Below are 12,263 nucleotides of genomic sequence, written 5' to 3'. Positions count from 1 at the left end.
GGAAGAGCTCACAGATATTCTTTGCTATTTCTAAGGCGCTGGCCTTGCAGTAACTCTAAACCATGCTGCCCTGCGGGAACTCCAGCGTCTCCCTTCTGCCTGCCCAACAGGATGCACCCTTACCCCTGCGGGTGGGAGTTCAAGGAAGTCTACCTGGGCCAGTTGCGTGTACGCTCCAGGACAGTTTCCCAGCATGCAGCGTGCAATGCACCAGAGTGTCCTTCATGTTCTGAGACGGCCCAAAGATGGTGCTCTGATAGAGACGAACTTTCAAACAATTTCTGAAAGTTTGTTAGTCTAAATCCTGTGGGTTGTACCTCTGTCAAAACTCACCTAGAACCGCTGCAACAAAAGGCAAATGGAAGTCCAAAGTAAATACCCAAGCATTGCCAGCTAACTCAAGTCCAAGGGCCCAATCTGTGTTACATTATGAACGAAAGGGGCTGAGGATTGGGAGGAAGGTAGAGAACTGGTCCCCAGGGGCATCCAGGAAATATCTAAAGGCATCTGCGGGCCTTACGCATGTGTCATTTATTTATACTTGTATTTTAGAATGTGGGAAGCCATAAAATCTGACAGAAAACCCCTCATAAGAGTCAAAGCCAAGAATCTGTGGTCAGCAGGGGCGTCGTGTGGGAGAAGGGCTCCACCCCCCTCCTCCTCGCTCTGACTCACACATGACTCAATAGCAAGCAGATTCACTGTGTGTTAGCTATGCAGTGTTCTCCCCACAATGTCCCACCAGTGCATTGCGCACAGGGCCCTGGGCAAAGTGTCATGTTACCATGTCACTTCCATGTTCAGCAGACTCGGCTGTGGGTGCTCCGGACTAGATTCACATCCAGTACTTTTCATTTTCCCAGAGCTGGAAATTATTTAGCATGGAAATACATATTTCTCTTTTTTACTAATAAAAAATTGTATTTACTTAGAAGCATTCAGAATGTCAACAAAACAGCTGCAACTTTTTTTTTGCAATTACAGAGTGAGATTCAGTTAACAGAACAACAATTATTTTGTATAAGCTGCACCAGAGACAACTGAAGATGAAATAACTACCATCCCCATATATAGCTAACTTGTGCTATGCACCAACAAGAACCTGCTTTAAACTTCCATGCCAGTGTACAACCCCCACACTGTACCAGGCAAGGTTAGTGGCTATTGAAAATACCACCAGGACAGGGCTATCTAAAGATACATTCGGTAGTGTGTTAACTATACAAAAAAAGACACTGTACAGTTTAAAAACAAATCTTACACATTTGTTTTCTTTAAAAGGAGTGAGTTGTGTACAGGGGGGTTAAATGCTTTATAGACAAGAAAAAAAACTGTGCTAGAACCAACTTATTCATCATCATCATCATCTTCATTTTCATCTTCTTCATCTTCCTCCTCCTCATCCTCTTCTTCCTCTTCATCTTCCTCCTCCTCCTTCTTTTTCTTGCTTTTTTCAGCCTTGACAACTCCCTTTTTTGCAGCATCAGGCTTTCCTTTAGCTCGGTATGCAGCAATATCCTTTTTGTATTTCTCCTTCAGCTTAGCAGCCTTCTTTTCATCAGGCTGCTTGTCATCTGCAGTGGTGTTGTTCCACAGCTCTCCCAGCTTCTCTGCAGCATCACCGGTGGATAGGCCGGGATGCTCGCCTTTGATTTTTTGGGCAATAGATACTCAGAACAAAACAAGAAAAAGGCCGAAGGAGGCCTCTTCGGTGCATTGGGATCCTTGAACTTCTTTTTTGTTTCCCCTTTAGGAGGAATGTAAGTTTTCATTTCTCTTTCAAAACGGGCCTTGTCCGCCTTTGCCGTGTCTTCAAATTTTCCTTTTTCTTTAGCAGACATGGTCTTCCACCTCCCTGAGCACTTCTTAGAAAACTCTGAGAAGTTGACTGAAGCATGTGGGTGCTTCTTCTTGTGCTCCTCCCAGCAAGTTTGCACAAAGAAAGCATATGATGACATTTTGCCTCTCGGCTCCTTAGGATCTCCTTTGCCTAAGTTTAATGACTTTTCCTCAGCCAGCACAGAGTCGTCCAGTGCCCGTCCAGCTCGCACTTGCCCCGGCGCCGTCTCTGTGGAGCTCAATGTACCGCAATGGCTGAGAGAGCGGGAGCCAGACACAGCCTCTGAAATATGTATTTCATAATATTAATCATAGATGTTGGTTTTGTTTTCTTTTTTGAAGTGTAGCATATATACAGTAAAAAAGCATATTTTTTGTTTTAAAAATGTTTTATATTTTTCAATCATACGTTACATTCAATATTATTTTGTATTAGTTTCAGGTGTACAGCACAGTGTTCAGAAAAGCATAAATCTTAACTGCACAACTTGATGAATTTTCCTATGTATTCAACCGTATAACCACCACCTAAATCAAGATATAGAACATTCCAGAACCCCAAAGTCTTTTCACACCTCTTCCAATCAATGACCACTCTTGACCCTCTCACATTCGAGCACAATCTCTATTCTAACATCTACCACCATAGTTTGGCCTTTTCTTGAATGTACTAGCTGGGGCCAAGTAGGTTTACAGTTGTGAGTATGTGAAACACAGAGTTTATTCTTATAACACAATTTATTAATTTTTGTATTTTTCCCACACGAACAACTGTGAATCTACTTTTGTCCCACCCTGTACATGTGTGCGTGTGTGTATGCTCAGACATAAGTAGTGAGAAACAGTGGCATAAGTACTCCTGTAGCTGACTTCTTTTACTAAACCTTTGTTAGAGACATTCACCCACTTTGTTGCATGCCATGGTAGTTCCTCCCTTTTTATGCCATTGTATGAATATGCAACAACTTAACTATTCTACTGTTGATGAACATTTGGGTTGTTTCAGTGTGGGTTTATTATGGATATAGCTGCCATAAACATTCTTGGGACATTGTTGAGTATGCCTTTTGGTGCTCAAAAACATGAATTTCTGAAAACATGAATTGTGTAAGTACTGGACTCATAGGTAAGCATGTTTCTCTTTAGTGAATCTTGCCTTTGGGTTTCTCAAAGTGGAGTTCCGATTTCAATCTTCATAAGCAATCCAGGGGAGATGTAGTTCTTTCCCATCATCACCAACAGCTGGCACCATCAGATGTCTCAATTTTGTTTGCTTTTTCACTTTTAGCCATTCTGATGGGCACAGAGGGTATCTCAAGGTGGTCCTGATGGCTGTTTTCTTTATGAACGCTGAGTGCTTATGAAAGCTGAGCACCTTTTCATACATTTATGCCATGCGATCATTTGGATATCCTCTTTTAGGGAGTGCCCATTCAAGTCTTTTGCCCATTTTTTTTCAATTGAGATGTTTATCTTTTTCCTAGGGATTTCTTTACATATTCTATAAATGCGATTTTTGTTGTATACAAGTTCTGAAAATGTTTTCTCACAGTCTGTAACTTGTCTTCTCACTCTTCATGTTATTTTTGATGACTAGTTTTTAATTTTAGTGAGACTAAATTATCAGCCCTGTTTTTGTGGTGTTTTCCACTGACTAGTTTAAGAAATGCTTGTGTATGTCCTGAAGAGGATGAATTTCTCATTAAGTACAAAATACATGAAGGCTCATCCTATCATTTAGAAGTTACTCGATAGATTATTTAGTGGTTGTATTCCATACGAACAATTTTGATAAAGAAATAAGTGAGCCAATGAAATACTTCCTTTGGTTTTCATGTGACATGCTTGACGATGAGTTCCACTTCTATACTTGGCAAACATTCCCATTTGAACGTAAATGTTTTCCCTCCTTATATATAACACTTACAATAAAATATGAAAATTGACCGGAAACTAGAGAAGAGTATAATAATCAGTAAACATTCACTAGATGTTGTCTGATTTAACAACTTCCTATACACTGGTCTTCAGACACACACTACACTGTGCACACACACACATATCCATACAGTCACATATGTATATGTGTTTTCTGTACACTTATAAAAACCTATATTGGGATAATATCCTAAAAAGAAACAGGGGGCAATATATATGTCTTGTTAAGGGTAGATAATAAAGATTTATCTTCGCCTCCAGCTTTTAAGAGATGCAGCATAACACGTGATTGCCAGAGGAGCGCAGGTATCCAATCCTGGCTCTGTCACTTACGGAGTAACCTTGGACAAGTTTCTTAATCTCTCTGGACTTCCGTTCACTCATCTGGAAGTGAGGATAAGAATAGCAAATGAATAAAAGTAAAGGAATGAATGCATACAAAGCACTTAGGAAGTTCAATAAATGTCTAGTATGTAGTAAACATTCAATAGATATTAGATATAATAATTACTATGATGGGGCCCCAAACTTGGAGTATTTATGATTATACCCAGTTTTAGATGGAGAAGCAGCATGAGAGAAGTTAAGCTCTCATAAAGTTAGCAGCAAAGCTCATCTTTAAACCCACATCTGTATTTCACGGGCTTTCTCTTCACCATGCAGAAATTGTAAATTGCTCAATGAACATTACAAATCTGAATCAGAGTAAAACTCAAGCAGAAATAAATACAAGGGATACTCAACCATGTCCTACAACTCCCTGAGTTATGCTTTCTCTGTACTTTAGTTTTAGGACCAACATTTAAAGGGATTATCCAAAAGGGACTCCTGATCCGAAGCTTCCTGACAGCAGAGCAGCATCCTAGATGCCCCGGCGTTACTCACAGGAAGGAGCTGAGCGCTGGGCATGGTGTTTTGGTTTAAGGGTCACAGAGCAGACCTTCGTGAAGCTGTTTGCCCAGAGACATTATTATCTGCAGGTCCTGTTGAATCTAGACCTATAAAGTTTTGCTTACATTTTCCATAGCCTGATTTCTAACTCATCACACATTCCTATTTCTGCTTTGGAGTATGGAAAGAAGTTTTATAGCCCTGGGGACTCATTACTGATGGAACTGCTACGACAGTGGTTCTCAGAATGTGGTCCCCAAACCAGCAGCAGCATCACCTAGGAACTCGTTGGAAAAGTGGAGTCTCAGGCCTCAGCCCAGGTCTTGGGAATTGGAAACTCTGACGGGCAAGGCCAAGAAATATTTCCCACGAGCCTCCAGGTGATTGTGATGCACGTGGAAGTGAGTGTGAATGGACGAATGTGCTGGAGGACAGTCACTGTCCCACCCCTCTGACTGTCTCATGTAAGTTGACTGACTTATTAAAACAAACATTAAATCTCCGGTAACCATGTCAAAAATAACCATTTTATTTGCAATCATGTGATGTGCTTGTCCGTCTGCTTATTGGATGACATAACTAACCTGAACCAAATCAAAGAAAAATCGAAAAGAGCGGACAGAGAGATGTCTCCCCTACACTCCTGCGCCCTGCAGGCAAACCAAGGTTCGCAGTTCGCTTTGTGTTGTTTCAGAGCTATTTTGCCCGTACGCTACAAATAGGCATATTCATTCTTCACTGTCTTTTCTACACAAATGTAGCACATTCTACTGTTCAAATGCAGCAGAAAGAGGAATGTGTGCCTTTTTAAAAAAGGCAACTTTAGAATATGTTTATTGATTTTAGAGACAGAGAGAGGGGAAAGAGAAAGGAAACATCGATGTGAGAGGGAAGCTTCGATCTGCAGCCCCGCGACATTTGTGCCCTGACCAGGGATCGAACCCCCAGCCTAGGTATGTGCCCTGACTGGGAACCAAACCCCCAACCTTTCGGTACATGGGACGATGCTCCAACCAACCGGGCCACACCAGCCAGGGCAAATGCAGCCTTCTTTATTGGTGCTCATATATGGTTTCCACAGTAACTTTTCATGTTTTGCAAAAGAAGGTATGCTTCATAGAAATTTCTTAACATAGGCACTTGTATTGTATTTAAATGCTTCCATTGAAACCAGTTCTAAGGCTTTACACTTATAATATCTTTTCTTTTAACTTGACTTTTAACTATCCCAATTAAATAACCAGATATAGAAAGCTATTATCACCAGGTGCTATTTTCCTCACATCACACCCCAAAAGCTCAGCCTTCTACAAATTTAAAGATCTCATCACATTTGCTGATTAATTTTGCAGATTAACATGTGAACCATGTGTTACGTATTCAATAATGCTGGCATTTATTCCAAATCCTGCGGGGGGCCGCTCACTTTTAGTCTCCCGCCAGGAGTTGAACCGAAACTCCTTTTTGAATTTACTTCTCTTCTGCTTTCACACACCTGGCTCGGTGCCAGTTCATTTTTGAATAAAAAAAACGCAACCATGTTCTCCTTCTTTATTCTTTTAGCAATATTACAATCTTGACATTTGATCTCTGCAAGCAATTATCTGGTTTCTTCCACTCTCCTTTTAATATTCTTTAAAGGAGATGAAACATGTAAAATAGCTCTTTGGTCTGTGCCAAAACGTTCCCAGCTGTCTCAAAATATGAAGCAAATTATACCAAGGGGCATATCTCTAAAAACTAAAGTCCACAGGAGTGATTCTAAGTTCCCTACCTCAGAAACCCAGGCCTGCGGTATTTTGCTTTTTTCCAGAGATCTCTCCCATAATGGAGCTTTCAGCTCAATAAAGATTAGGTTCTTTTAGTCTCCTGTAGCTCTGTGGTATATTTCTCTTCCCATAACTCCGTGAAGGCCATTCCCCAAGCTGGTCTATATACTGGTTTGCTCCCCATGTGTCAAGGTTGCACCGTGTGAGTGACGTGTCCCTGATCACTTCATAACACGGTTTGTCCCTTGTAAGTGGGCATATTTTATCTTCATGAGCTTTATAACCACTGTCTGGGATAAAAGGTGTGAGCATTGCTACCCCATGTTACACATGAGCAAATTGAGGCTTGGAGGGCTAATTTTTTAAAATTTTAAACATTTGATTTACTTGATTTTAGAGAGAGGGGAAGAGGGGGAGAGAGAGGAAGAGAAACATCAGAGTTGGTGGCCGGGTCCAAACCCACAGCCGAGGCCTGTGCCCTGAGCGGGAATCAAACCAGCGAGCCGCACTGGTCGGAGATGGAGGGTGGGCGCTTACTCCTGCTTCTGAACTCTCTGCCCCGACAAGCGGCCGCACTCGCTCCATGGCACCCCATCGTATTATTTTTTATGCGTGTATGGCTTATGATCGAAGCTCCGTCTCCTTAAAACCACAGTTTATCTGATGGTTTCTTGCATTCGTCCAGGAAAAGAAATTCAGTAAATAATAGTTGTTTGACTTGTTAGAGTCAAAGAATCATAGAACTTGGAGCAAAAAAAAGGAGGTTTATAGATTGCTTAATGAATACTTGTGTCTCTCGAAAGGTTTGAGGTTTGTGAAACCCTGGGAGTAATCTGTACAAGGCCGCGCACATTTTTATGAGAAGATTTAAAGTAAAATTACCGTCACTTTAAACAAGTGCTGGTGTACATTGTCATGGAATGTAAAATTCAAACAAGTTTTAAGGTGACACATAAAACTTTGAAGGAACTCCACGGAAATATCAGAACTATACTGGGCTGCTTCAGACTGCCCCGGGCTTCAAGGGGGTAAATGTCTGTTCTTCCTGCAGTGGGTGCTATTTCTACTGGAAAAGTTGAGAAGCATCGAGTGTAGCATTAACTGAGGCCTGGAGAGGTTAAACAAATGGGGCCAAACCACACATTATCAACCAATACTGATTCAGCATCTACTCCAAATTGTGCAAATGCCTGACCTAAAATGACCAGCAAGGCAGACAGGGTACTCACCTTGTACATTTGTGTACAAGTCAGAGTGAGGCAGGAGAGAGTCACTACATTAACATTCAGTGTGTGTGACCCATACAAACCAGCCCTTCTACTGGTCATTCCAGCAGAACATTGAAAAAGAAAGCAACTCAAATCTGTATTACAGCCTCTCCAGAAAATACCCAAGGGGAGTCCATTCTTACTGTGCAACAAAAGGTATTTAACATTTTTTTCCTATGTCTTACACTCGTAATGTGGCTCCCAGCTGCTTGTCATTCACAAAAATGGATTTTCCCAAATTTCTTTCTGTTATTCAACCTGAAGAGCTCCTACCAATGTGGCCTCGCAGGCTCTCCTTTTCCCATCTAACCATCTATTTTATCTTCGACACAAATGAAGCTAGCTTCTGATTTCTTTAGTGGTTGTAGTGTTGGAAAAAAATGTGCAATGTCATGAAGTGACTTCTCCACCTGCAATTGTTTTTTGTTTGCATACTGTGCTAAGTGGGAATGTGCAGAGGATCTGACCTAGGCTAGGGACGGGGGGCAGCCTTCTCTCAGAAAGGGATCTGTTATTAAGCTGAGTTCAGACTGCTAAATAAGTATTAAGCAAGAAAAGGAGAGAGAACATTCCAGGCTTAGGGATCATGACCAATGAGATCTCAAGTGAGAAGAAACGTGAAAATGACCAAGTCCGTTGTGGCTGGAATACAAGGTCAGAGGGGGAGGGGGAGAAGCTGGAGAGGGAGGCAAGGGTCCAATTACGCAGGGCCCCATGGCCCCTGTTTAGGGTTTTGGGTCTCCTTCTCGGACAGCACTGAGAAGTTATCACAAGGAAGCCTGGCAGTGGTGTGACCAGATTTGCACCCTGATGCAGAGATTTGGTAGGGACTAGAGATTTGGGGAATTTGGGGAGAACCTTTAAGTATGCTTCTGTTGAACTGAGACGGTGCTAGAGGAGACGGAAAGAAGAATTAGAATTCGAAGCTCTTTGGGGAGAGATGGTCAGGAGTTAGAGCTTGAAGGGCTATGGCTGCTGAAGAAGACTGATGTCAAGTTCAGCTCCCAAATTTCTGTCTTGAGCAACTGGATGGTGATGATGATGACAGACTGGGAAATAGAAAGTTCTAGAAAAAGACCAGATTTTGTGAAGGAATTTTGTAGGTCAAATGGCTTAAAAGTGAGACAGGAAAAAAAATAGTGATTTTGTTAAATCAGGTCAGGAAGCTTCAGAATTTGGTATTTATTCTTGCTTGAATTATTTCCTTCTAGCCTTTGATCTCATCAATAACCACCTAAATACAAACAGAACACTTTGAGTTTACTTAGCTATTTTTTTCATTGATTTCAAAGGATTACATAGACATAGTTTCATTGAGTAAAATGGGTAAGAAGCAGATTTCACTCTAAATTTCATTGTTGATGATGATCATTTTGATGATCTGGTTAGGGGGTGTATAGAAGCATTGTCCTCTGTTAAGTTCTTATTTTTCCTTTCTTAAATGAATGAAGTTGTGCGGAGAGACTTGAAGACTATAAATATCTTTTCCTCACTGAGCTTTCACTCATTGCAGGATGATTTTCTAATTCCACCATTCCCTCAATATTTATTAGTTGGCATAGCAGAAAGCATTGTCCTTTTCTTCTTTCTTTCATTTACAACGGTATGGACTCGCCAAGTCTAACTTCATCCAACAGGTTAAAATCCATTGCCATCATTACACTCATGCTCACTCAGTCTGTCCCAGTTCTGAGCAGCTGAAGCCACTTCAAGCCACCCCCATGCCCTGTCATCTGTTTTCATCATATTTTCAGTGTAGTCTTACAGACCCAATAAGATGTTCCTGACTCATACTTTTCTTGCCCTGTGTTCGGAATCAGCATCTCTCTGGGGAATTTAGGTCACATTTAATGGAGAAAAGGTATTTAGAAACAATCATCTGGGTAAAAGATGTTTTCTTTGCTAGAGGCTCTTCTACGCCATGACAGAAAATAGGTCTAGGAAATATACACACAGTTAAACACCCACACACTTACATTCGTACATATACACCCCTATCTAGATTTATTTCCTTATCTGTGACTAGTACTATTATATCTGCGTCTTATTTTGGGCTGCTATTACAAATGACCATTTAGACAGGGTGGCTCAAACAGCAGGCATTTATTTCTCCCAGTTCTAGAAGCTGGAAATCCAAGGTCACGGTGCCAGCATGGCCAGGTTCTCCGTGAGGACTGTCTGTCAGGCTGTAGATGGCTGACTTCCAGTTACATCTGCACACGGCAGAGAGAGGGTGGGAGAGCTCTTGGGGTGACGGACAGCACTGGAAATTGTTGGGATTTCAAGCGCTTTGTTGAATACTACTCTGGTGACAATTTCTGAACGGTTTAGTAAAATGTACATTAAGGATAATGCTCATCATTAAGACGATTTACTGAAATTCTTAAGAGAATTGTGGTGAGAGACAAAAATGAAGTTTATTTCCCAGGTTACTTGCAGCGATTTCAGATCACAATCAGAGTAATTAAATGCATGTATGGAGCCCAAATAATAAAATAACCAACCAATTAAAAGAATAATGAAAAGGGGCAAAATGCTTTATATGAATTTCAAATCATCATTATCTATTAGCTCTTAGCACAAGAACTACATTTCATAGACTGCTTTATATTTTGCTCAGTGGATTTTTAAAGATTTTTACCATCTGCCCATGGTAAAGCACATACAGAACACAGCATCCATTTAGTAAATATTTTTGGCTTAGCTATAATATTTCAGTTAGACACACCTTAAACTTATGCAAGGTTATATGTCCACTACACCTCAATAAAGCTAGAAAAAGCAAATGACTATTACATGTATTCATGTGTTTTTTTCATAACTATAATCAGTCCATCTTAAATATTTACCATATCAAACATGCAATGAACATATTTGAGATTGTAGAGGGCTCTATTTTATTTAAATGTACCTTGTGGAGGATAAGACATATCATACACTCAACCCAAAGAGCCCTCTCATAAGAACCTGGATATTTCTGTGATAACTGTCCTGTGAAAAGGTACTCAGGCTGTTTGGAGAGACTCTATCCATCGCAGGTTCAGGTTTAATCCAGGTGTAGGTGGATTCATAAAGAGTCTTCTTGGCTCAATAAGGCTATTTAGTTCTTCAAAGAAGGGAAAACCATGCTTGAGGCCCTTAGCTTCAGGCCTCCCTGAAGGCACCATCCTTCACAGGTCGCATAACTGCCTTTTAAAGCAATGAAAACCATGTCTGGTAAAAGCATGCAGAGTAGTTCTATTTTCTATTTTAATATACTCGTAAATGGATGAGTACAGTTACCGCTGTACCATTTGAGGTCTTCATTAATAATAAGACTATAGACTAGATGAAAAAAAATAAAGATCTAAATTCTAACATTCTGTTTTTGAAATAAGAAGAAAATGATATTTGCAAATCCCGGAGCAAACCTAAGTATCATTCACAAGTATTGAACCTGCTGAAAGCTTTTCCCAAGGACAACTCAGGAATCGATACAAAGCAATCCAGTGACTGCTTTGTTTGCCTTCCAAAAAGCCCTGTGGAAAATGAATATTTAATGACAGACAAACCAAGACGCTGAATGTAAGAAATAATAGGTTGGAAAAGTAGATAGAAGGCTTTTGTTACATTGGAGGATCAAGTGAATTCCAATTAGTCTAATGATGAAACCTTTTAAGTCTTTGCTTTATGGCTATTGTCCTGAAATACCCGCCATGGGGTTATTATAAATCCCATGTCCGTGGCCCACAGAGCCTCACCACACGCATGCAGATAATATGTACTCATAATTATCCACAACGGGGCCGTGACCTGCGGTTGAATTGAACTTTATTTCTTTTCCTTGGCTTTTCGTTTTCACCTGGGGTACAAACAGCAGACACAGCAACCGTACATGCTGTGTTCAGGAAGCCATTTCAAAGACCTTCCAGTTTCCGGCCCACCTTGGCCTCTGGATGAAAGACAAGGAACCGTTCAATCCAGCAGCCACCAAGAAATCTGACAGGTCAGGCATCCCTGGGAATATTCGGTCTAATCCGGAAAACAGCCGTCTTTAAAAGCCAAGGATTGTGTTAGTGCATTTCCTGAGTAATAAAGTGGGCAGTCCTTTTATTTCATATTCATGAGGATTTTTTCCTGGGGATTCTAACCTTTTTTCTGCGGTAGAGCTACTTGATTTTTCTTAAAGCCTTGGGATTATTGGGGCCCGGTGGGTGCATCCACGCAAGTTGTTGGGTCGGAGGGTGGAAGGAGGTGTGTGTATGTGCGTGTGCTCACGCATAGTGGGGGAGGTGGTTGTGGAAAAGGCTCCGTTTTGAATCCCAGAACACGCTTCCAATTTCACTATGATTTTTATCTCCCTCAATAAACTTTTTGGGGGTTATGGTTCTATTTTTTTCCTTTCAAATTCTATCTTCAGTAATTCATTGTTTTGACTTCTTGAAATGCTCCACAGATTTTCATTTTTTAACCCTAGAAGAATAAGTGGGGATATTTGTAAGAGATGAAAGGGCCAGAATTGGGGGCCAAGGTAGAGCAACCAGCTAGTAGAAATCATCTAAATTTTCTTAAGACACTG

The 12,263-nt window shown here is 40.9% G+C and overlaps 1 protein-coding gene across 1 annotated transcript; it reads right to left on the bottom strand.

The window, feature by feature from the left end:
• Nucleotides 1–965: 965 nt before the first annotated feature.
• LOC114508389 (high mobility group protein B1-like) lies at nt 966–11,402 on the bottom strand. The gene is given in 3 exon segments (XM_036011109.1): nt 966–1,665; nt 1,668–2,122; nt 11,396–11,402. Coding segments are annotated over 3 exon segments (780 nt in total). The 3' UTR covers nt 966–1,347.
• Nucleotides 11,403–12,263: the final 861 nt, after the last annotated feature.

Source organism: Phyllostomus discolor, chromosome 11 (assembly GCF_004126475.2).
Source record: "Phyllostomus discolor isolate MPI-MPIP mPhyDis1 chromosome 11, mPhyDis1.pri.v3, whole genome shotgun sequence".
NCBI lineage: Eukaryota > Metazoa > Chordata > Mammalia > Chiroptera > Phyllostomidae > Phyllostomus > Phyllostomus discolor.
This window is presented reverse-complemented; position numbering and strand designations above follow the sequence as displayed.